Here is a 27240-nt window from a genome sequence, read left to right on the forward strand (position 1 = left end):
AACACGTCTCAGCTCATTTCCGAAAAAAAAAAGTAACGAGATACCCGGATTCTGGGTAGTATCGTGATACGATGGATACATCGTAAAAGTATTTCGCTACTGAGGTACAAATACATTTTTCATAAGTATCCCGATACAGCAACACAGTTACTCAAGAGTATCTCTGAAATACTATCTCGATACTCTTGTATCACGATACTGCCTAGCCCTGCTCAGTATTTGGGGTTCGTACGTGTGTTTGTGTGTTCAAGTGCGTCTGTGTGATTATTTGAAATGCGTTGGTGTTGAATGCGGCAAAGTCCAAACATAACGGCGAGGTGGAATGTGTGACAAACGCCTGGACGATGAGGTAAGCATTGATGATAATGTTAACAGTAGTGTGTTAAAGATCGAAGTCCTTTCCTTCACAAGGAGCCGTGTAGTCGGGAAGATCAGGCTGTTGTTCCAACCAGTGATGCAACAAGAAGCCTTGAGCAGCCTGTTCGCAACTGTGAACTTAGACAAGGCAGCAGCTGAAATAGTGGCATATTTTTTTAAAGAAAAATGAGCCAGTGATAATTACTCGCGCACGCTTTTCGCATAAAATAGGTTATGTATTGAGGGGAGATAGAGCAGTGATGCTATCAATACCAGTCGAAAGGTTTTCCGCCACTCTTCTAGGCGTAACTTCGAATATAATCAAAAGCATGCATCCACGCAAAAATTAAGATAATGGACTACGACACCAAGGAAGGGAAATCGGAGAATGAAGCGATGTCTTGTTAAAAGTGTTATTTCTAATGTGTGTCATGTGGATGTCATAGCGACGGAGTCGCACATTACAGATGGCAACTGAAGTTGATGCGCACGAGATTTATCATTCGTCAATAGTTGATAATAATGCGTAAGCAGTGTTGCGTCACTGTCGCACACACGTAAATAGGTCGCAATGTGTTGCTAGTTTTGGCAATCATTCAAGTACTCTTCGTTGAACTCTTCGTTCAAGCAAGGTGTGCCACACACACACATGTCCGATGTAGTTATATTAAATTGATGAAGATAACACTGAAACTGTTCGTGACCAGATAATAATCGTATCTGGCTTTTACGAGGGGAAACCGATGAAGAATTATGTGTGGACTTCGGACCCAATGTATTTATGTCGTCTCAGGTCCCTCAGTCTGCCAATGGTTGTGCCAATACGAATTTAAAATTTTATGAAACCTAGTACGTAGTAACCCACTTGATATTTTGGCATAATGCATCAGGCCTGATTTCCCGGCTGAAGCCGCTGTTGCGTCAGCCTGTACGTTTCCAGTGGTTTTCATATACCCAGGTACATAATACAGTTTTACAATTTCACTTGTCGTCATATGTGGTGAAGAAGTAGTTTCATGTTCCAAGGTTTTTTCATCATTATCAGTGAGACTTGGTAGTTTAATTAGGAGAGATATACGAGGCATTTTTCTTTCTTCTAAAAGAGCCAAATGCAGAAACTGAAACTAGGCTAGATTTCAGTGAAACGTAAACCATGCCTATGTATCTTCAATTCTAGAACAGTTATAATCAAGATGGGGCAATTTCTTATTGTAACACAAGCTCGAAACGACAGTTTCTAATCAAAAATGAGCCAAATACTCCAGCTGTTTCAATAAAAGTGAGCCATGTTCATTGAACCAGCACTGCGCCAACAAACATAATCAAAACAACCAACATGGTTCCACCCAAAATGTTACATTTGTGTCTTAGTTGCTTTGTTACTGTGTTTACGTTCCACTATTGGGTTTTCTAGCGCGAGTTAGTACTTATTAAAGGACATGATGTTTAAAGAAGACACATGATTGTGAAGAGGAAGAGGCTGACTTGCCTACTTATTTTTGCATGGTAGTGTCTCTTTTCGACTTTTAGCGCAACAGTATCTTGTACTAGGTTTACTCCAACACGGTATATTTTAAATAATATAGGCATGAAATAAAGATATCGGGTGGCTATCTATTTCCTTGAGAAGAAGTGGTCAGGAATGGCATGATATAAAACTAGCTGGAACACTTTTCAAGACATTCAATTGATGCCAGGAACAAGATAATACTGATGAGAGTCCAGAATAATGCATCTTTTGCACACGAAGGCCCACTCGCTCTCCAAGTCTATAGTGATAGCTATTACGCCCACGCGTCGAAGCCCGGCAGCGACGGAAGGACAAGTATGATGCAAATTCTATCGCTACATATTGCAATATCATACACTCAAGCCGTTTTACACTTATTTCACGAGCTAATATGACCAAATTAATTGTGTCAATCCATATGAGCCAAATACAAGCTTTACTCCACAATAGTGACAATATCACAATATAGATTTGTAATATTAAGGGAGAGGAACATACTGAAAAAAAAAGTTTTTGAGCTGGCCCAACCACATTGTCAGGTGAAGGAAGTGTGTTTTTCTCAGTTTCAGTAAAGTGCATAAGGCTCTTTTAGAAAAAAAAAGCGTCTTCTACATGCTGTGTGAATGTGAGTTGGCATGTTAGAGTTCTTTGTAAAGACGAAATAAAGTGCTTCTTGAAACTCAAATATTTCCGTGAAGCATGCGCTTGAAGCGGTGCTTATCTGAAATTTCTCTACACATATATTTTTTTATATCTTTGGTCAAAGCATTCTATGCCGCTCTCGCACTTATGACGTGTATGAGCTGTTGTTGTATACGTGAATGGCTTATGTTTTGGAAAGAACCGCTTATAGTGACAATGAATTTTTGTGAATGTGAATTTATAATATTCATTGAGGTAATGAGCCCACGGACTGCAGAAATAAAGAATATGAACCGGTTTGTTTTTGCACCTTGGTGAGTTATAATCTGGCGAATTATTGGGGAACATTCTGGAGATAGTCTGTCCTCCTAAAGTGGTAATGGTGGTGCGCTAGCAAAAACATGTACGGACGACGCACGTGAGCTGTAAAATGTGCCTGTTAAAGAAACTAATACGGTTCGCTGAGCCGATAAAAATCGCGCCCTGAGGAATTTGGTTGGGATTGTAGGCCAACGTACTTGAAATGCTAAAGCGAGAGACGGCAGGATGACTTGGCGGTAGAGTAGTCGACTTAGTGTACTGTTTAGCGAGTGGTGCGATTTAACATACGTGACAAAATGAGATGTGGACAATGCAGCTTTTATTTTATATGTAGTCAATGTGAGCACAAAAATAGAGGGGTAGCTTAGAGTTCGAATGTATTCATTGTTTTAAGAAAAACGCCATCCATTCATATAAATGGGTGGTATTTTGATTCGCCAATGTGCGCGTTGTTGAAAAACACCAAGAGAAGTTCTCCGCGCTTACCATGACTTTTTATTTTCACGCCCACTCGAATACTAAAGTCAAGACATGCTCAGCCTTTGCTTGTAACGGCAGTCTGGACGCATGTGTGATGCAAATGATGGTATTGTCCGCATAGGCCTGTTGTGTACGCCGGGTGGAGCGGGAAAATCGAGTATGATGCGTATTCCGATAATCCACAGTAGTGGGCCGATGGGGAAGCCCTGCGGTTTCCCAATGGTTTGGGAGCCTGTGTGTGTGTGTGTGTGTGTGTGTGTGTGTGTGTGTGTGTGTGTGTGTGTGTGTGTGTGTGTGTGTGTGTGTGTGTGTGTGTGTGTGTGTGTGTGTGTGTGTGTGTGTGTGTGTGTGTGTGTGTGTGTGTGTGTGTGTGTGTGTGTGTGTGTGTGTGTGTGTGTGTGTGTGTGTGTGTGTGTGTGTGTGTGTGTGTGTGTGTGTGTGTGTGTGTGTGTGTGTGTGTGTGTGTGTGTGTGTGTGTGTGTGTGTGTGTGTGTGTGTGTGTGTGTGTGTGTGTGTGACCAGAATGAAGTAGTGTTTTATCACTTCTGATGGACTGGGAGCTAATTGACGAGACTAGAACGAAAAGTTCTAGTCTGGTCAATGTGGGATGACGGAACGCAACTCGGGCAGTTTTATTTCATTTTAGCAACGGTATCAATAACTTCAACAAATTTTAGTTACAAAGATGTTCTAAATGCCGTACGTACGCTACAATAGCCTACTTACTAGATCACCAATACGCGTCATACCGAAACAGTGTAACTGGGAGGATTTTTTCGAGGGCCACAAGGAAGAGGGATCGCAAAAGCGAGTCGACAAACTCCAAAGGGTTACGCCTTTATTTTGCTGTACCTTCGTATAAACATAGCAGTTGTAAAAAAGAGAGCGCATCTGCGTCATATAACGATGGACACTCAATCTAATTCCGAAGAACTTAACGGTCAATGTAGGTCGTAGCTAAGGCTACCACGACCTCATCACATCACACTGTCATGTAATGAGATGTTGGCCAATTGTGGTGTAAGCTCAGCAACACCATTAAAGCGCAGAAAACTCAAACGACTCCAATCCTGCAGGAGAGAGAGCTTAAATTCAGAAAAAGGCAGGGTGGTCAACCATATTTCTAGCATTCGGTTTGCTACCCTGCACTGAGGGGCGAGAGAGGGAAAATATATATTGGAAGAAAGCGAATAGAGGAAGGGACACGCGCTAAAAAGAGGGAGATCTTTAAGACTCGCCTTCAAGGGCTGAATGCGATAGCAATATCCTCCCTCTTGAAACACTTAGTGCATAAAATCTTTTCGAACTTTCTATAAACCACAACAGGGCCTTACGCCCATAGGCGCTACCATGTATACATTTTGTGGTGGGTTGCCGGCTTTAAACCATGCAGGGATTTTGATAATCACATGTTCTGACACCCGATGCCACTTTAACCTTGTACCCCACATTGTTACAGCAATATTTCATGTTGTAATGTGAAGCATGTATACAGGGTGTCCCACGTAAACTTCGCGAGAGTTTGAAAATACGCCGGAACACGTAATTACGACGTGACTAATGCATGTTGTTCACTGTTGCCTGGAGTTAGACTATTTTTCATGTTCTCAAATATTGTTTAATTAGGTCTGTTTAATTAACTCACTTTTGAAGGAACGAAAATGGATAAAGAATTTCATTGAGAAAGTAGTAGATCGGTTTCGGAAACGTCGAATTAGATAGTTTTGAACTTTTTATCTGTTAATTTCAAACAGTTTAGTCAACAACTTTAGTTATTTCTTTATTGATAATGTATCACTTCTTTAGTTACACTTTTCCGAAGTGCCTTTATAAATTCTTTCTTTTTGGACCCAAACTAGCCTATGGCTATGGGCCCACGCAGTGTATGCAAATATTTTCTAAGAAGTGTGACCAATAAAATTCAAGTCAATTCAAGTTCTCGTGTTTTTTGCCAAATATGAATACCCGCAAAATACAAATATACCACGTTACAAACCCGCTCATGCGCAAGTGCACGTAATGATTCTAGTGCTCTCTAACGTTCCGCGTACGAACGACCATAGCTTTGGCCCCATTTTGTTGTCTCGGCTGGGCCGCAACGATGCTGGTGGCTTTACGATGAACACGTTTTGCTATCGGCCACAAAAACGATAACCGCTGTGACTGCTTATCGCTGTCATGAACTGGAGCAAGAGAAGCGTGTCGTTCGTACGCGGAACGTTAGGGAGCAGTAGAATCATCGTGCGCTCTGACACGTGACAAGTTCGTCACGTGCTATTTTTTTGTATGTCGCAGGCATTTGAAATTAGCAGGAAAACACTAATACTTAACATATATAAAGTTCAAAACTATTTTTTTGGATGTTTAGCAAACCAATCTACAACTTTCTCAATGAAATTCTTTTTGCCTTCACGTTCTTCGAAAAGGTAAATAAACATATCTAATTAAACAAAACTTGAGAACAGAAAAAAATAGCTGGACTAACTTCAGGCAACGGTGAGCAACATGCATTTGGTTGCGTCGTAATTAGGTGTTCCGGCATATTTTTAAACTCTGGCTAAATTTACTATGGACACCCTGTATACAAGATGGGTGTGTTTCTTAAGCATGGAAGTCTTACACTGCATTTCTAAGCAGAGGAAGCTTTTTTCACTGCATTCACAAGCAGACGCGTGGCTGTGTAGTAGAACACGTGCTTGCCACGCAAACAACTCGCGGTTTTGATCACCACTAGCACACAGAACATTTGTGATCAATTTTATTTGAACCATTCTCGATTTTTTGGGCTCGTACAAGATTATGATTTTTCGCTCACAACCAATGACGGGGATACCAACACCGACGCTGAGATTCCTGCAAAACTATCTCCTTAAGCTGTCGCGTTAAAAATGAGCAACTGAAAGTAAGTGCAAAACGAGATTAGGAGCAGAAATCTATCGAAGGAAGATGGAGGGCACAAATCAAGACATCGATGTAGAGAAGAAAAATACTAAATCATTCTCTTTGGAGCCCGGCGATGTTTTCCGACGGTGTGTGAATATATCAATCCTATTCCTTCAATTTTTTCATCGTTAGCGAAATCTGCTTGTTTTGACACGTTGTCACAATGCAGAAACAGCAGCAGTCGAATCCAGGGAACTCACTTTAATTGTACCAAAACACTGGCAAACTGATCGGAAGAGAACCTCGTCTTCTTCTCTCGCTGCGTGTGTTCTTCGTTGTTCTCTTGGCGCTGCTTATTCAATGTGGCAACGTGTTAAGAAACTGCGATCACAGACACTAATGCATCGCACTCATTCTCGAGTTGTAAACCTACTTATTCTATTTCCCTTCATATACTACTAAAGAGCAAGGGGAATTGTGTGAATCCACCAATCACACTGATAACTATTGAAACTCAGCAAATACCTATGACCTTGTTCCATACTTGTTGACTAAATAACGAAATGTATCTTGCAGGAAAGATAGAACAGGCTCTGGCGACGAAAAGAAGCGAAGATGATAGCGGGGATGAACGCCATTGAGTACGTTCTGTTCGGTGTTGTGGTTGTGGGAAATCTTTCCGTGGGTCTTTACTTCTCCCTACGCAAGCATGGACGAAACACTGGTCCAACTTCCGCTGCGCTGGAAGTGTTCCTCGGAAGCCGGACGCTCACGGTGCTTCCTCTGGCCGCTTCCACGGTGGCGTCGATCCTTTCGTCAACGGGACTCGTTGCCATACCTGCCCACTATTACGCCTACGGCTGGCACCTAATGTGGGCGGGAATAATGCCGCTATTTCTTCTCCCACTCGCTACGCACGTGTTTGTACCTGTGATCTACAAACTCGGGGTGACATCGATCTTCGAGGTCAGTAGAACATCTGTTTTCAACGAAAATATGTTTTTTTCTGGGCCACCAGCCTTGACATTGTTTTCTGAAAATGGGCGCAAGCTATGAGTTCGTACATGTGCGAATCTTCGGATTTGTTTTCGCTGGCATGGCTGCTAAACGTTGACATATTAGTGATTGTAAAATATGTAAACAAAGCTTTAGCTCAGCCGTTGAATGGAGACGAGCGCTCATTATTGTCCGAAATGCTTATTACCCATGAGCACTCGACAGGCCCCCCAGCGAGGCACGCAGATCACGCACATGCACTTCCTGTTGGAGCCTGTATCCATCTGTCATCATTATTGCTGTCGTGGAGATGTCTGCGTTTTTATGAACATTGAACTTAGGTTATTCCACACACACACCGCATGTACGCAATGCAGATATTTTCTTCTTCTTCGAAGTTAGTACTCTATGAAGCCAAATCAAAAGATTACAATAAAGTGTGATTGTGGCTTGTTTCCTTGCTGGGTTTCAACACCTGAAGCCATGAGTAAGACGCACCGTTAGTGTCTGCATAAGATCAATTCATGATTTCAATATGTAACTGCTTTCTATAATGCTACTTATTAGAGCGTGAACAGATATTATGTTGGCGAGAATAACGTGGTGCCAGAGCAAAAGAAAATTAAAATACCAGTGTTAAAAATAGGGTAGAATCAAAATGCTAGCCGATCATAAAAATTGCTGAAGGTTACTTCTATATGCTACCGTATAATTATGACGAGTGCCGCGGTGAAGGGCTCTGAATATTTAGACAACCTGTAGGTATTTAACGTGCATCTAAGTATGCAGGCGTCCAGCATTCTCACTTCCAGCAAAACTGTTTTCCGCCATGGTCGGGGTTCGATCCCCTAACCTTTGTGTAAGCAATTGAACACATTCACCACCAGCCGACCGTCATGGGTTAGCCTGTCTGACGGATCTGGTTTTGCACAAGCTGTGCTTTCGTCACTTCAAATTCAACACACATTTACACATTTTGGTAGCGCATGGCATGAAGTTCGGGCATTAAAACAATGCTCCAAGTTGCTTTCACTTTGTTATGAATCCTCAAAAATGAATCCTTCTAAAAGTTAAAGAAATAAAGAGAGAGAGAGAGAGCGATAGATTACTTGCTGGTGCCTTACGCGTTGATGATTCATTGTGCGAGAGCTTTGCTTTTAAAACGAACGTTTATCCTTATCATGATTTTCCTGTTACTTTTCAGCTGCGGTACATTTTGGTTGGTGCTCTCATCAGCTGTGTTGAAATAATTTCTTGTTTGATAAGTAGTTGATAGCCCAGCTATCGCCCTTACTTGTACAATAATGAAGCTTTCTTACGTATATATATTTTTTTGAACGCAGTACATCCGTTTGCGATTCAACAGTGCAATATCTGTCAGCGCATGCGCCATTTACCTCATTTTGACGGTAAGTACACCTAATGCGCGGAATCTTACGATTTAATGGCGCATTCAATGAAGCTGCAGCATAGAAAACACGAGAATTAAAGACAAGCGCACGTTCTCCTTTTGTTCTTGGGTCCTTGTGTTTCTGCACTATGACGTCATTGAATGTACCGAACTGACTAGCCGAAAAGTCTGTTCCCTAACGGCTGTTCTGTTTGAACAATCTGGCATGACATAAAAGTATTTCTTACGAAATACAAAATCAGTGTGCATATAAGACAAGAAGTTTAGCGCAAGCAAGCTTACGAAAAGCTTGGCATCACTTTTGAGAGTAGATATCAAGTGGTTACTGACATGTATTTAGTGGTGAAGAACTCATGGAGTGTGATGGGATAGATTGCAAAAGGGTGGGATGGCGCGAAAGCTTGTATACGAAAGCTTACAGTGAACACAAGCATCGGGTCAGCGTCAATGCGCAACCCCCCTCATAGAAGCATTGTTTTGAATATGCATGTGAGTCTCCGTTGGCGACAAAAGCAAAAACAAAGAATAGAAGGGTGCGTAGACTGCGGGCGGCAGGGGCGCTGCCGAGGAGAAAAAATCACAAGACTGACTACTCTGCCAGTTCGTCAGTATTGATTTTTTTTCAGAACAACCCCATCAAGCAATACAAAACATAAAAAAACACCATTCGGCGAAGTTTGTGATCACGTGGCTTTTGTGCTTCGGTTTTATGCGGTATGCCGCCGTAGTTTCACTCGAAGGACACCAAAGGCATAGAGCTGTGGCTATGCAAATAGAAACAAACTTCGATGCAACGCCTCTTATGTAAGGGCAAAATTGTAGCGGTCGCGTAGCTTATATAAGTACCGTAGTTTTACACAGCCAAGCCATTTTAAAAATACTGCTTTATTGCTAAATTCAAGGCTGTGACAAACAGCGCGCATACGACAACGTAGCCTATATTTGAAAAAAAGGCGTATTTTTATTGATATTCCATTCCGGGAAAATGCCCTAATTCCACTCCCAATCTATTCAGGCGTCGTGAAAATATGGAATAGTTTCGGATTCATTCTGATTCTGAAGTGGCAACTCCGCAACACTGCTTGTGATGTGGGCATTAGCAGATGTTAATGAATGAAGAAAAGTCTATTTTAAGAGCATTGGCCAGATTTAGGTATGACGAGACACAAGCGCAATACCAAGAGCAGTTGACATTGATGTGCCCCGCATCATCTAGGCTTGACTCACTTTCATTTAGAGAACTATACAGAGTAGTTTATCACTACAGTCTCCAATCCCTTGCCCGCAGGCAATGATTGATATGTGGGGTTTAACGTCCCAAAACCACGATATGATTATGAGAGACACCGTAGTGGAGGGCTCCGGAAATTTAGACCACCTGGGGTTCTTTAACGTGCACCCAAATCTGAGCACACGGGCCTCCTTCATTTCCGCCTCCATCGGAAATGCAGCCGCCGCAGCCGGATTTTGCCCGCAGGCAAGTAACGACCTTTTGTGCGGATGTGCACTGGTTTTTATTAGTGTTGACTGTTACACACGGCTTTATTGCGTAGTTTATCGCACATTAGCTCTTGGTGTGGCATGCCTGTTGTTATTACATATTGCTAATTGTTAATGTTTTTTTTATCTTTCAAGTCGACCAGGTGTCGACGTATGGGAAAAGTGCTTCTCTGATAAATTTATCTGATATTAGGGTCTCAGTATGTATTTCAAATCACGCTTTCATGCGTCATCCTAATGAACACGCGATTATTATTGCGATTCACCGCACAGTTTATTAACAGTTGGTTCAAGGCCCCCATTCTGAATGAATCCACAGCAGGTGGACATCTCATATCGTACTCTTTGCCAAAATATTAGCGTGTCCTGGTGCGTGAAGTATTTCTCGGCTTCACGAGTGTCACAGACCCAAAATTGCAGCAACCGGAAAAACTGTGTTCACTCCCAAGACTCGGTTACAATGTAAATCATGCACCTCCCGGGAAACAGATTTCTATTCGACCCTACTTTTACGGGGTGAACTTCGCCAAAGTGACAAAGATAAAGATAAAGACTGACAAATTGCAAACTCATAAAATGCTGGTATGTTTCATTCTGTAAGTACGGTAAGAACTCCCGCCCCTTGCTGCGACAAAGGTACGCTTTTTTACAGTTTTTGGCTATTCATGTGCTTTACATAATGCATTCTGAGTGCGACCCAAGAGACACACTTAAGGATATTTCTCCGCGATCCCCATTATGGAGACTTGCGAGCAGTAATCTAGCAAGCCAGCGGCATAGACAAAGCAAGTGATGTAACTTTCTAAAATGGCCCCACCTCACAAAACGGAAGCGCGAGAGCCACGTGAACACAAACTTCACCAAGTGGCGTGTTTTTTCATGTTCATTTGAAGTTTGGAGGCGTTAATTTGAAAAAAGTATACTTAGCGATTCACAGACCAGTTCGTTTGACTAAGGAGATCATAGTGTTACGTTTATCACAATATAGCGCAGAACCAAGGGTAATGCCATTTGTTTGACGCTTGTTTTCTTAATCATTTTTCTTGCAGCAAAGTGTCGGCGCTATCGTTATATTCGCAGCATCTTTGGCAGTCCAAACAGGTACAGTACGTGCATTTCTGAAGCAATCTGATCAAAGTGATGCAGCACATCAGGATACATAATTCTGGTTCTTTACAAGTATAAAATACGAACTACTATATCAATATTTCTTAGCTCTTAAGGTCGCAAAACCACGATATGAATATGAGAGACGCTCCGCGATTCCAAACTTATACACACAATAGTGGCTAAGGGCCACAACGACATTCACGTTTCTATTTCGGTAGCTTCTTTTATTTTGATAGTAATTATATGGACACTCTCGACTAGATTTTTCCGCCGGCGTTGACGTGGGCGTCGCCGTCACTCACCGCATGTGCATGCGTATCTACACACACACACACACACACACACACACACACACACACACACACACACACACACACACGCACATGCACACGCACATATATATATATATATATATATATATATATCTGTGTGTGTCTACATATATATATATATATGAATATATATATATATATATATATATATATATATATATATATATATATATTCAAATAGAGGTGTTGTACGTCGGAAAAAGCCTCAGACGCAGCTTGGCAAAATATGCTTTATCAGGCAGGTCTGGCTAATGGCGAGCGGCGTGCGCGAGCTACTACTGCAGTCACCGATCATCGTCGTCTTCTTCATTGCCAGCAGAGCGTCCGTTATTCAGATTGATTAATTCATTACAATTACTCCCCGCGAAATAAGGAGCCATCCTGGCGACCAATGGACAAGTAAACACGGGAGGGTCGTAGCAGGGCTTAAGTCTCGAGACGTGGACAATTTCCTGGCCACGACGACGTTGGTCAGAAGATGGTTTCAGTGGCTCAATGAGGTAATTCACTGGTGACGTTTTTTGTAGCACACGATATGGGCCGTGATACTTGGGGACCAACTTGGTAGAAAGGCCAGGTGTAGCAGAAGGGACATGCAACCAGACGAGTGAACCTGGATCGTAGGAAGTAGTGTTACTTGATGCGTCATGGTGGTGCTTTTGGCGTCCTTGGTCTTGGGTTGTGAATGATCTGGCCAGTTGGCGGCATTCTTCAGCGTATGTAGCGGCTTGAGACAAAGTCGTGGACTCTGAGGAGTCAGGTTTGTACGAAAGAATGGTGTCCATAGTGCAAGAAGGTTCGCGTCCGTAAAGGAGGAAAAAAGGAGAGAACCCAGTAGTGCTTTGAATGGCGGTATTATAGGCGAACGTGATAAAGGGGAGCACTCGGTCCCAATTGGAGTGGTCTGACGAGATATACACAGACAGCATGTCACCAAGGGTGCGGTTGAAGCGCTCTGTCATTCCATTGGTCTGGGGATGATAGGTGCTTGTAGTGCGCTGAACGACGTGGCACTCACGCAGCAATGCTGTGATGACGTCTGACAAGAATACGCGACCACGATCGCTCAGTAACTCCCGAGGTGCTCCATGACGTAATACGATGTTGTGAAGTACGAAAGTCGCAACGTCTTTTGCTGTAGACGAGGGAAGGGATGAAGTTTCGGCATACCGCGTGAGATGGTCGACGGCAACTATGATCCAGCGGTTACCGTCAGCAGTGTTGGGAAGGGGACCATAGATATCGATGCCGACGCGGTCGAATGGTCGGGATGGGCATGGTAAGGGTAACAAGGTACCGCTGGCGTGATAAGGGGGAGTTTTTCGTCTCTGGCATGTCGAGCAGGCCCGAACGTATTGTCGTATAAATCGGTACATGCCACGCCAGTAATATCGGAGACGTATGCGAGAATAAGTCTTCAGGAAACCTGCGTGTCCACATTGGGGGTCGTCATGAAACGTGGAACAAATTTCGGATCGCAGATGACGTGGAATCACGAGTTGCCACTGACGTCCACCGGGTGCGTAGTTGCGTCGGTACAGCACGTCGTCGCGAGTGGCGAAGTGCTCGACTTGCCGACGCAACGAGCGAGAAGGGGGGGAAGCCGTCCGCCCAGCCAGGATGTCTAGAATCGAAGCAACCCACGGGTCCTTGCGTTGCTCTGATGGCATGTCGGCGATGGTGACGGCAGTGGCATCACAGGTTAGCCTTTCGCAGCAGTCCGGGTCAGGGGGTAGGGGCGAACGGGATAGGGCGTCTGCGTCCGAATGTTTCCGGCCGGAGCGATAGACCACGCGAATATTATATTCTTGGAGGCGTAATGCCCATCGGGCAAGGCGACCGCTTGGATCCTTCAGTGACGACAACCAGCAGAGGGCGTGGTGGTCAGTCACGACGTCAAAAGGGCGTCCGTACAAGTAAGGTCGAAATTTCTCTATCGCCCAAATAATGGCCAGACATTCCTTTTCAGTGACGGAATAGTTGATTTCGGCTTTGCTAAGAGTTCGGCTTGCGTAGGCAACGACGTACTCTTGGAAGCCGTCTTTCTTCTGTGCAAGAATAGCGCCTAGCCCGACACCACTAGCGTCGGTGTGGATCTCTGTGGGTGCCGATGGGTCGTAGTGTCGCAGAATAGGCGGCGACGTGAGGAGGCGGCGCAGTTCATTGAAAGAATCGTCACAGGTGGCAGACCAGGCTGAAAGGTCTCTGGAGCCGGCGAGGAGCTTGGTCAAAGGAGCGATGATCGTCGCGAAATTGCGAACGAAGCGCCGGAAGTAAGAGCACAGGCCTATGAAGCTTCGGAGCTCTTTCATGGTGGTCGGTTTGGGAAACGCTGAAACGGCTGTAAGTTTGGCAGGGTCAGGATGAATGCCGTCTTTTGAAACCACGTGGCCAAGGATCGTAAGCTTTCGAGCGGCGAAATGGCACTTCTTCAGATTCAGTTGCAGCCCCGCGGCAGAAATACACGCGAGTACTTTCTCGAGGCGGGTTAAATGGGTTGCGAAATCAGTTGAAAAGACAACAATGTCATCTAAATAACACAGGCAAACATTCCATTTGAGGCCTCGAAGGATAGAGTCCATCATTCGCTCGAAAGTAGCCGGCGCGTTGCAGAGGCCGAAGGGCATGACTGTGAATTCGTAAAGCCCGTCGGGCGTGATGAAAGCTGTTTTCTCGCGATCGGCCTCTGCCATGGGTACCTGCCAGTATCCAGAGCGCAGATCTAAAGAAGAGAAAAATTCGGCTCCCTGTAGGCAGTCCAAGGCATCGTCAATGCGTGGCAGCGGATAGACATCTTTGCGCGTGATTCGGTTGAGACGTCGGTAGTCCACGCAAAACCTGATGGATCCGTCCTTCTTCTTCACCAACACAACTGGAGAGGCCCAGGGACTGCTTGACGGTTCGATTATGCCACGTGTCAGCATGTCGTCAACCTGTTCATTAATGGCACAGCGTTCGGTAGTTGACACACGATATGGACGCTGCCGTAATGGCGTCTCTTGACCGGTATCTATACGATGAACAACAGATGACGCTTGACCTAAGGAAGGCTGATTGTGGTCAAACGAGGCCCGAAAACGCTGTAGGAGCTTGATCAGCTGTTCCTGCTGCCCAGGCGTGAGGTTGCAATCAATGGACTTGCGGAATACATCCATAGGTTCATTAGCGTCAGCTGCGGGTGTAATGGCACAAGTCGGTAAGAATGGCTTGTCTGGATAGATCGGGTCTTCGAAAATACAATTTAAGGTCTCAAGGCTCCCCAGACACTCGCCGCGTAGCAGGATGTATGGGCAAGCAGAAACGTTGAACGCATAAAGTACCGCCGAACCATTGGAAAAGTTGATGACGGCAAACGGGAGGACGATGGTTCGGTGTTGCACACTAGCTATAGTTGGTTGGAACAGGAGCGTCGAGTTAGTGGCAGCAGGGGAAAACACAGGCACTAGGACGGCTGACAACGGCGCGATGTGGACGTCAGCTGCGGCAAACACTTTTGAGGGACTGTGGTGGTCGATATCAAGGCACGGATTCGTCAACGTGAGTTCAGCACGAGCGCAGTCGACGAGGGCCTGATGGGTAGAAAGGAAATCCCATCCTAGTATGACGTCGTAAGATGAACGTGGGAGAACAACAAAGTTGACAGCGTACCAAACATCTTGAATAAGAACGCGTGCTGTGCACTGAGCTGTCGGCGCGATGAAATGGGAGGTGGCTGTACGCAGAGCAAGATTCGTAAGCGGCGTTGTAACTTTTCTCAAATCGCGACACAGTTTTTCACTAATTACAGAAACGACGGCGCCTGTGTCGACAAGTGCACGTACAGCAACACCTTCTACTAGCACATCAATTTCGTTGGGCGGACAGAGAGGAGGTCTTGGAAAGTTCGACGACGACGCAGTTCTTGCATCCGGAACTGCGGCTGTCAGTTTTCCTCTCGAGCGGGGCTCGTGCGCCGAAGCATCGGGGAGACAGATCGGCGACGGGGTGGTAATGACCGGCGAGAATCGACAGGGCGTCGTGGGGACAATGAGTCGGTGATATGAGAAGATGGTCGCTGGGGATTCTGGGCAGCTTGGTGATTTGCAGAATTCCCATGATCTGGAGGCTGGAAGTTGCGACGGCGACAGTAGCGTGCTATATGTCCCACGAAACCGCATGCGAAACAGATGGGTCGATTATCCAAGGTGCGCCATGGGTTAACGACAGAAGGTGCAGGTGGCGAAACAGGATGGGGTGCCGTGTATGTAGGCAGCGTCGTAGGGTAGGAGGACCCGGTACCCCGGTATGCGCCAGAGACAGGTGGGGCTGGGGGTCTAGCAACGACGGCAGCGTAGGTCAACGGCGTAGGGACGGGTGGCGATGGAGGCAGTGCCTGCGTGACCTGTGTCTCAATGACCTGGCGTAAACGTGGGTCTAACGAGGTCACTGGCGCGGATGCTTCGGCCACAAGAGAAAGCTGACGCGCAACTTCTTCACGAATGAATTGTTTTATGTGGGGCAATAAGACGGTGTGATCAGCAGCGACGTCGTGCACGAGGGCGGAAACTTCAGCCGTATCTTCAGCGGCCCTGCGCGTCGAGACACGCTGCTTACGCAACTTGTCGTACTCCTGACAGAGCTGGACAACATTGGTGACGGTCTGTGGGTTCCTAGCGACGAGCATCTGGAAGGTGTCGTCGTCAACTCCTTTGATGATGTGCTTGATTTTGTCGCGTTCGGTTAGAGATTCATCGACGCGCTTGCAAAGAGACAAGACATCTTCAATGTAACTCGTAAAGGTCTCATCTCTGCGCTGGACTCGACTACGGAGACGCTGTTCCGCGCGAAGCCGGCGCACGTAGGGACGACCGAAGACCGCGGCGATGGTGGTCTTGAAGGCGGACCAGTTAGTGATTTCGCCGTCGTGGTTCTTGAACCAGAGGCTGGCCACATCAGCGAGGTAAAAGCGCACGTTTGTGAGCTGGTCGCAGGCGTTCCACTTGTTGGAAGCACTTACGATTTCGTACTCGACGAGCCAGTCCTCGACGTCTTGTTCGTCGTTGCCGCGAAAAATTGGTGGGTCGCGTTGCCGAGGTACGCCAGTACAGTAGACTGTCGTTGGTAAGGCAGCTTGAGAAGGGCCAGGAGCAGTCATGGTGAACGGTGAGGGTAGCGTCCGATTGCGAAGTTCCAGGTTGATGGGAACCCCGGCTCCTCCACCACTTCAAATAGAGGTGTTGTACGTCGGAAAAAGCCTCAGACGCAGCTTGGCAAAATATGCTTTATCAGGCAGGTCTGGCTAATGGCGAGCGGCGTGCGCGAGCTACTACTGCAGTCACCGATCATCGTCGTCTTCTTCATTGCCAGCAGAGCGTCCGTTATTCAGATTGGTTAATTCATTACAATATATATATATATATATATATATATATATATATATATATATATATATATATATATATATATATATATATATATATATATATATATATATATATATGTGTGTGTGTGTGTGTAGACAAAAAATCGGCTCTCTGCTCTGGACCCCACACAAAAGGAGTATCCTCTTTCGTTAAACGGGTAAAGGGTTCAGCGATGTTGGCAAAGCTCTGCAAAAAAACCGGCGCAAATCCCGTTTGTTCGAAGGTGGAGGAAATGCAGCAACAGCCATGGTCTTTTCTGGGTCTGGTCTAATGCCATCGTGACTGATAAGGTGGCCGAGGAACTTTAGTTCTTCGTAGCCGAAATGACACTTCTCCGGTATTAGAGATAGGCCTGCGGATCGAATAGCGACGAAGACGGCCTGAAGTCGTTGTAAATGTTGCTAAATTGTTTTGGAAAAAACAACGACGTCGTCTAAATACACGAGGCAGGATTCCCACTTCAGACCGGACAGGACGGCGTCCATCATCCTTTGGAACGTTGCCGGTGCAGAGCACAATCCAAATGGTAACACTTTGAATTCGTAGAGGCCATCAGGAGTTATGAATGCTGTTTTTTCCCTTTCACGTTCATTGACCTCGATCTGCCAGTAGCCGCTGCGTAAATCCATTGAGAAAAAATATCGGGCATGTCGAAGTCGATCCAGTGAATCATCTACGCGTGGGAGAGGGTAGACGTCTCTCTTCGTCACTTTGTTGAGCTTCCGGTAGTCGACGCAAAATCGAAGAGTGCCGTCTTTCTTTTTAACAAGTACGACGGGTGACGCCCATGGACTGTTCGAGGCTTGGATGACGTCGTCGTCGAGCATCTGTTTCACTTGAAAACGTATTGCCTCTTGTTCTTTTTGCGACACGCGGTAGGCGTGCTGTCGTACAAACCGTTCGGTAGGGTCCGTTATAATGCGGTGCTTCATGGTTGGGGTCTGCTTGATTTTGGAGGTAGACGCAAAGCAATCACTATACGTAAGTAAAATCATGCGTATCTGCTGTTGCTGCGCACAGGATAGCTGGCAATTCACGTCAACTGTACTGGCTAATGCAGTCTTACCTTCGGCAGCAGTGGAAATCGGAGCGATAGTGGAACATTCTTCGTCATCGATGGCTTCAAAGTTCGCGATTGCTGTTCGCTTTGCCAAGTGTTAGTACTGGCCACCGAAATTCGTGATCAGAAGCTGAGTCCTCCGATGTTACAGTTTGACGATAGCACACGCGACACAAATTCGCCGAGCCAAGAGCACCGAGAGGTTAGTTTCCGCGATGCCACTAGTCTTGTTGTCACAGTCGCTCTCCACAGTTACCAACATACTGGCTCGCGGCGGCAGTGCGATGGTGTCGTCAGCAATTCGAAGTGTTGTGGTCGGCGCAACTGCATTCTTTCGTAGGGCTGTAGGGTCGTTAGATAACGTTATGAGCAGGTCGCGAAGGTTAATAATGGCTCCATGCTCACGGAGAAAATCCATTCCGAGAATCAGGTTTTGGGAGCAATCGCGTAATACAACGAAGGAAACAATGTACGTCGACTCACGAATTCGGAGGCGGGCAGTGCACATTCCTAGCGGTGTCAATAGGTGACCTCCCGCAGTCCGGAGGTTGGTTCCATGTTCACAAGATGTCGTTACCTTTCTTAGCTGTGCAGCGAGGTCAGCGCTTATAACAGAATAATTGGCACCCGTATCTACCAGAGCGGTCCGCGGGTGGTTGTCGACAAGGACAGAGATACGAGCAGAGACCCGTTTGTCGTCGATGGCACACGTCGGTGAAAGAATGTCGTCGGATGTCGGCAGGCAAATCGGGGGAGGGTCTTGTAACGGTCGATCAACAGCGGCCTCACCCCCAGAGGTCGCTGTTCTTAGTTTCCCCGCCGCGGGCTTGTGGATCTAGGCGATCTTCCTGCAAGGACGTCTGCAAAGGTTGATTGTTGGCCAGGTGACGTGGAACGCCGGGGAGATGGTGAGCGGGATTGGCGACGCGGAAGGGTTGAAGATCGTTGGCTTGCCAAGTGTTCGGCGATAGCACGGGGCCGCTCACCATCTCTGGGTCGACGAGCATCCGGACGAAAGCCAGGAAGACCCATGTGCCTGTAGGCGCACTCACGGTAGATGTGACCTGGTTCACCACAGTGATAACATAGAGGCCGGTTGTCGGGAGCACGCCATACACTGGATTTCCGTGTAAGGGGTGGGTTGCCGTACTGCGGTAGTCCTGAGTAGATCGACGGTGCCGTCTGCAGGGTGGACGGACGGGACGGATAGCCAACAGCCGGTGCAGGAGAACGTAGTGCTTCCGCGTACGTTAATAGCGGAGCTTCGGCTGGACGCGGGGCCGTCATGGGTTGGACTTCAGCTGCACGCAGAGTTCGTCATGGGGTGCACCAGCTGCCGGACCTCTTCGCGAACGACATCCGTTAGAGCAGCAACATGGGGCGGAGAAGACACCACGTGCAGCTTTTGCAGCTCCTCGCGCACAATACTGCACACGAGCTCCGTCAGGTCTTTTATAGTCGTGACGTCAGGTGTTGGTAGGGCCGACGACACTGACGAAAAACTGCCAGGACGCTCATACTGGTACGAACGCTGCCTTAGCATTCTCTCCATTGTTGTGGCTTCGCGAAGGAAAGCATCTACAGTGCTGGGAGGGTTCCGCACTAGTCCCGCGAACAGCTGCTCTTTCACTCCCCGCATTAGGAGGCGCACCTTCTTCTCTTCCGTCATTGAGGAGTCGGCTCGCCTGAACAGCCGCGTCATGTCCTCAACGAACATGGCAACACTCTCGTTCGGACGCTGGTTTCGGGAATTGAGGAGCCGTTCCGCTTGCTCCTTTCGGTCAGAGCTTCGGAAGGTATTTCGCAACTGGTTGCAAAACTCTGGCCAGGTTGTCATAGTGGCTTCATGGTTTTCGAACCAAGTGCGCGCAGAGTCCTCAAGGTAAAAGTAGACTTACCGAAACTTTCGCTGCTCGTTCCACTCGTTGACGCTGCCACAACGGTTGTAGTCGTCAAGCCAGTCATCGACGTCCTCGTAAGGGTCACCGTGGAACGGCTTCGGAGTACGCGGGACGTTGAAGAACCATGAAGGAGGCAGCGTTTTTGTTTCTTGGGTTTGCGTTCCCGCACTAGCCATAGTACTGCCGAGTTGTGGGAATGGTCCGAATTCAGGAGGTAGGCGTAGTTGTCGTCTGCTACGACGTAGGTCAGCTGGTTCTTCCAAGTCGCGACGAGTGTCGGGACCTTGCTGCTGATTGCAGTGCATACAACACTACCCAGCACCTCCATCAGAAAATGTCACGTGAACACAGAACGACCACAACGTCTGTTCACATGAGCAGCACTGGACGTCGAGCCGAACCAAACGTTAGAGCACGAGCACACCAACTGTCCTCTTCTTATTTCACACCACGGCACATACTCGCATAGGCATGGCTAAACATCGTTCCATGCCTGTGGCAATATGAAAATGCAAGAAAGAAAAAAAAACTGATAAAGACTCCGGCCACACAATCCAACTTGAGTCCTCTGAATCGTGAGTGCAGGGCGTTAACCACTAAGCCACCGAGCATAACGTCCTTCGACGTTAAAACGGCAGGCTATGTGTATCTAGCACTTACCATTGCTGACGGGCATCTCGGGGGGGGGGGGGGGGCTATCGTGTTTTCAACATTACCAGTGAGATGGCGCAATGAGCGTGCCTAGAAACGTTGTCACGACGTAGCGGCTGCACTCTCATTTCCCACGCGCACTTTGTCTCGCAAAGAGCAGGGGGTCGACACTGACTCGTGCGCCCTTATCTCGTGGTAGCGAGGATTTTACGTCTTGGCTGGTGTTAGGCTTTTACCGGAACGATTATATTTTAGTTACCGGGTGAACAAAGGGCACTGCAATCTTTGGACAGTCTAGGTTTGCGAAAATAGCGCGCTTTTCAGGCAGAGCGATGTTACAACTCTAATGCCTATTCATGTTCCTCTGCACCGTAGAGTACGTTTCGTGCGTCATTTGTGCGTGAGAAACGCGGAGCACGTTGCGATCTGCTGGTCATTCTACGCGTGGCATTCCAATATGTGTCTATTGCGTTCATTGCTTCACCTTCGCGACAAATTTGTGACTTTATAGGCGCACTTTGCGGGTCTTGAAACAACACAACAGGACAACGATGCAGATGTTATTGCGTGATTTATAGCATAGTAAAGGTGCGTCTATATACCCTTAAGTTGAATTCACGTGACTAGCCACCGAATTCATAAATTTACGATGATTTATTCAACGGATTCACGAGTGCTATTTTTTAGAATAAAATATCGCATCCGTGGTGCATATTGGGCTTTTTATTGTTGTCTGATCACACTCCCAAATGAAAGCAGGAATCGCATGCTTACAGCTTTCAGGAACATTTTAATCAAAGTCTTCAGTCCATAAACTCTGCTTTCAAGCTAACTTGCAAGAGCGAAGGTTCTAGAAGGAGTATTGGGCAACAACTGTGGGCGGAATGAGATACGGAACACACGTTGACAAATGTTTCTTACGTTCGGGGACGACAAAATACTTCTGTTGACAGCATTTAGTTTTATTTATGTTGTGGAGAAGGAACACGATAAAAGAGTGAAACTGCTTGGAGCTGAAATTTCTACATGAAGAGGAATTCGCATGTTTATTTTCGTTATCGCTTATTATTGTGCCTAGGGGCAGGCTTTAAAGAAGTTAGTTTTGGCACAAGACGAAAGCAATAGATCCGATAGCAACCCATCAGACTATTATTCGAAGTAAGGCTAGGAGATTAAGTAACTATATCAAATGCAGTGAACATGGCCGAATGTGCGTTGAGCTGCAGTGTTTCTTGAACGCGCAGCAGCATGTTATTGCTGTGTCTGGGCATGTATGTGAGTCCATCTTACTCAGCGCCACTAGCATTCTATCGGAGTTCTCCCGCACGGGTTCGTACGACACGCGTGGCATCGCAAAGGTTGAACTACATGCATCGTTTTCGCCGGCGTTTATCCGCCGTTTCCTTCCTTGAAGTCAGTCGACGTGGACGATACCGGTGACGGCAGCAAAAAGTACACTTCGAATTCACTTCACCAAAATATCCACTTTAGATTATCCCAGACTTTGCAGTGTGGGTGTTGACGCCGCAAGCAGCTGGACTTTCTGCCTATTGATACGCTAGACTACAAGGTGGGCTCCGAATTTCACTGACATCATTTTAAATATGATATGAAATTTATTATTATGGCAAATCACGTTTATACGTATGTGCAGTGTTCTCCTTTAATAATGCAGAACAAGGTTCATCGCACCACCCTCCTCCCTATTATGGGAATGAATAGGGCTGCCCGCCCCCCCCCCCCCTTCCTCCCTGAGTAGCCGCGCCGCACTCCCTATATGTCAATTTATGAGGCTCACTATGCGCCACCCCCGAAGGTCACTAAGGGGTGCCCCCTCCCTTCCCTTGCCACACCCACGCGCATGCACAAAACTATGTTCAATGCGGTCCATAGTAGACACATTGGTGCTGTAAACAAGATTTTGTGAGAGATAGCATTCGTCAAATTATGGACGTTATTTTGTTTTACGATGGAGATTTTAAGTGTCATTTTGCTTAACATGTTTTTGCATGCTGAGTTGTATTACAACGGAATTCCAGTGTTTCATACGCCTCTCCTGTGGTGCAACATAGGAATTGGATTATCAGGAACTGTCTACACAGCACTGGTAAGAATAATGCGTACTTCTTTTTGAAAAATATATTCTAACTCTATGAAAAAGACTTGCAGAAGTATTGAAATAGGCACTTTGCTTTTGCTATCCTCATTTAATGCAAGCTCACGCTACTTTAATAGTAACAAAAACTATGACGTCAGATCGTAATGAAATTGGCAATTTTCGTTTCGTGATTTCAGTGCACGTCAAGCTTGCATCCTTTTATACTATAGAAAACGTTGGCACGTAGCTCAGAATGAAGAACTTTTGTTGCACGATTCGTATGAGTTTCAAGGTAGAGCCACTGAGAGACCATTGCCCACTAAGAGTAAACGGAGAATACTATTTGCCGCTACATGACAATTTTATTTCAAGGGTGGACTACGAGGAGTGGTTTGGACTGACTGTGTCCAGTTCTTTGTAATACTTTGTGCCCCCGCTACCATCGTCGCTAAAGTTATATACGACTTTGTGTCACCGATCTCCGTGGTGCATCCACCTAATGACCTGGACATCTCCAAATACATTGCAAGGTAAGTGCGTTGGACAGTAAAACATCGTCTTCTATACTAGTAAACGTCAATTTTTTTCTGCAGTGCACATTCCAGGCATCACGAACTGGGCTTAACTAAATTTTCTTTGTCGTCAAAGTGAGTGACCACTTGCACACTTCAATGTGAAGCACTCAATGTGTAATTTCACCTCACCAACTAAAATAAATCGTGCGGCGAACTTCCTTAAGGGTAAACAGAGTTGTCTTGTAGGCAAAAAAGGCCTGGTGACGTATGAGGTTTTAGTGAAGTCATAAAAAAACAGCAATTGCTGTGTTTTGCGTCAATCGCAGGATTGGATGCCATATCTTCATGGAGTCCTAAATACGGCCTCTGACGCAGGCAGTCTCAACACCAAACATTTTTTCGCCCTAATAGATTCAACTTGGATCTTACCAGCGATGAAAACGTATGGAGTTGCCTCTTCGGTGGAGTCGCCCCAGGAATATACCGCCTGTGCTTTGACCAAGTTGTTGCGCAAAGAATGATAGCATCCAGGACACTCAAATACGCCCAAAGGTAAGATATCCTGCCCTCTAAATGCCCGTAAGTTACGTTAAGCTGCTGGACAGACTTACAAAAACGACTTGATTTATTTATACCTTAAGGAAGTTGGGATACTTAGGTTGAAATAAACGGCACGCAGAGAGGAAGAACGAGAAGGTGTGAACGTGGTGAGTGAGACAACAAATGAGTGAAATGAAACGAACAGGAAACAAATGGGTGAAGCCTCACTGATAGTTTATGCAGTGAGATCCTGGAGAACCACATATATACATAGGAAGACACCGCGTACGCCGGAAACCAAGTCGCTGGGACATGCGCTAGAGACATGTATTCCAGAGTTATATGAAAGCTGAGGTAAGCGCGTACGGAGGACACTTAATTCTCTATCAGCGACGCTTGCTTTCACGAATAAGAAGACGTACGCTCGCGTTCCAAAATTTCAGTCTGCTTGGCGTCTACGGCGGGAAACTAAACGTTTGCTTTCTGTCACAGTGGCAGCTTCTACAATTCTGAATTGCCTCTTCCTCACCTCCACATCTCTCCATCTCACTTCAAGTTCCCTTTTTCATCCTCTTGCCATGCTACACTATTATACACCATAATACTATGCTCTTTATCAGGTCCACGTTTCCATCTTTCCTAACCACCCCTTTGCTTTCCAACCCTGTGCTATGCGGTTATGACATGCGGTTTTGCACTGCCGCCTTTCTCAGCATCACATCTCGGATCCTCACTCTGACACTTTTTCCCCCATTATTCTTCTGTATCACACAAGGCTATGCCATGCTGTACAATGCCCTCCTGTGTTTATTTCATTCCACCTCGTATTCCTCATCAAGCTCAATTTCCTTTTTCTTTTTCTGCCAATGGCGCTGCAAATAATGGCTGGCATACTGACGCTGCCAATGGCTAGCTTCCTGCTTAGCTCAATTAGAAGAGCCACCACTCCGGAAAGGCGTTGGTCTTGGGTTCGAACCCCGGAGTAGGACAAATGTTTTGACAAAAGAAGCTTTTTTTTCTGAGCAATCGATATAGACTTTCTTCTAGCTTCATGCTACAAGCGGGTAGTTGTATTCTTTCCATGTCTTATGGCTGTACAATAGTTTCGCCCACGTGACGCCAAGCGACATGAGGCGACGAAGGCAGTGTATGATGGCTGGTTGCGGCAGCGTATGGCAGCCCAGGCTTCTAAAGTGCACCACCCTTAGAAAGATGGATCTTTAAGTAGCGCTGGTTGCGCGAATATTTGGACCCTGACGCAGTCACGAACAAGCATGGACAAGGTTTTCTAATGACCTCTTAGCAAAGGACGCTTTGCCTTCTCACTTGCCGTATCACTGCATGGAGTGCATATGTGAACCATTGCTGGGCAGCGAATATATTTTGCGAAAGAGTAAATATAAAGTGCTTCGGAAGATCGCTGAGAACCATGGTTACAGAACTAAGGTTTTTGTTGGGTCATCGTTCTCTCCATGATCATTGGACCTAATGATTACTATCATGTGGTTGATAAGGTTTGATAGGGTGGTGGTGCTAGAGATTGTGATATATTACTGTACTTGGTCTTTCGCGCATGATTAAAGTTTGTAAAGCAGAGCTGTTGAAAGAATAAGAGTTACTTGCAAGTGTGCCCTTGTCCGTGTTTGCATTTCTGTGTCAGAGACTTCAGTATTTGCGCCATGATTTTCACTTAAGCACATACCAACTAGTTCGACTACAAGCACTACAAAGGTAAAGTAGACGAGCCTTCACGGGCATATTTACTTTCTTGTGGTGTAATTGTACTCATCCTGGACAAATTATAGCGCGACACGAACGAGGACAAGAAAGGAAAGACATACTATTGCCTGTCTATACTATACTATAGTCTGTCTAGCCTTTCGTCAAACATCCTACCATCCCATGCTAATTTTGGCTTACCCCAAGTTAAGGGGGTGGTCTTGAGAGCACTCTGGCGTTAGCGGCTAGATAAAAAAATAGATAGATAGATAGATAGATAGATAGATAGATAGATAGATAGATAGATAGATAGACAGATAGACGGACAGACAGACAGACGAACAGACAGACGGACGGACGAACAGACAGACAGACAGACACACAGACAGACAAAGTACCTGCTGTACGCCAAAAAGGCCTCGCATCTAGTAATGGCGTGCTGCGGTAGCGTTTATGGCTCGCCAGTGTCGCTTCATAGAGACAGTTGCTGTCAAAAGAAAGAAGAAAGTGTTGGCGTTCTCGCCATAAATATCTTTTTGTCATATAAAAAGCGACAAATATGTGAGCCAACAGAGAGTTCAACAATACCCTTCTAATTAACCGAATGGCTTGTTCGAAGTAAGCATGTGAAAACAATAAGTAGTGAAGCTCAGGCAAGTAAAGGGGACTTCACAGGAAGTTTTACAAGGAAGCTCCTTTTGACGGGGATTTGATAGCTCTGATAGTGCTGATATACTGATATGTTCTGAAAGTAATGTAGCTGGTAGTGCTACGGCAGACTGCGGTAGCTTGATAATACCTATTGTGATGCCTCCGCTGATGTTATGTGAGACGTGTCTGAGATTTCAGGTGGACAAGTTGGATTCAAGCTTGCATGGGTCACTGCATGCAATACTGCATTGTACCCAAGGTGCTATTGTCTCCCAACAAAAACAATGCAGGCCCAGAGCACAGTATATAGCGTTATAATAAAGTTAGCTCTCTTGTAAATAGAAAACACAAGAGACGCAGATATTAGACATATACTTCCATGAATATTCATGTATATTTTCATATAACGCAACGCTCGAGTGAAGAATCTACTGCGCGAAAATACCTGAAAAAATTTCCGCTAATAGAAAGACAACTTTACGCATACGCTTCGTTATCTGCAAATGAAACGGTCATTGATCTTTTATATATCTGTAATATTGGTGCGGGTTATAAGACACAGAGGATTTATTTGAGAACACGCACAGTGGAGCTCGTAGAGCCGCTCTCAAAAGAAGGCTGCTAACATTGTCGTCTTCTTCACTGACCTGCGCGGTGCCTCTGGAGCAAATGCGCGATCTTCGTTGTCGTCCCTATCTCGCAGCTAGACACAGCTATGCATGCGGCATTACCCTCCCACCAGAGTGAGCGTCGTACCGATGCTTACCAGATAGAGATGCGGTTAGCAGGTGCTCACATCACTCAGAGTGGTAAAGTTTCATGCGGACCACGTGCACTGTCTGAGGTAGATTCTGGCGACGTTTTGAACAGGAGGTGGCTTCGGCACGACTTCGTACGTCACGTCGCTAAGACGGGGCAAAAACTTGTAGGGTTCAAAGTATCGGCGTAGGAGTTTCTCTGAGAGGCCTCGTGGTAATACAGGAAACCAAACCCAGACTCTATCTCCTGGTTGATAAATGACGAATCGATGGCGAAGGTTGTTCCGTTGGGCGTCATGTTGCTGCTGGTTCATTATTCTGACGCGGGCAAGCTGCTTTGCTTCCTACGTGCGCTCAGTGAAGTCTGTGGAATATGTCTCTAAATCATTACAATCATAAGGTA

General features: G+C 46.0%; 1 protein-coding gene across 1 annotated transcript in view; it reads left to right on the forward strand.

The window, feature by feature from the left end:
* The window catches only part of LOC119180125 (sodium-coupled monocarboxylate transporter 1-like), a 74586-nt gene that overhangs the window by 856 nt on the left and 46490 nt on the right, over positions 1–27240 (forward strand). The window contains exons 2-7 of the mRNA XM_075869783.1: positions 6770–7159; positions 8533–8598; positions 11150–11201; positions 22596–22663; positions 23027–23184; positions 23581–23721. Coding sequence (XP_075725898.1) covers positions 6809–7159; positions 8533–8598; positions 11150–11201; positions 22596–22663; positions 23027–23184; positions 23581–23721 — 836 coding nt within the window. The 5' untranslated portion in view covers positions 6770–6808. The remainder of the gene's footprint in view (positions 1–6769; positions 7160–8532; positions 8599–11149; positions 11202–22595; positions 22664–23026; positions 23185–23580; positions 23722–27240) is intronic.

The sequence above is a fragment of the Rhipicephalus microplus genome, chromosome 7 (assembly GCF_043290135.1).
Source record: "Rhipicephalus microplus isolate Deutch F79 chromosome 7, USDA_Rmic, whole genome shotgun sequence".
NCBI lineage: Eukaryota > Metazoa > Arthropoda > Arachnida > Ixodida > Ixodidae > Rhipicephalus > Rhipicephalus microplus.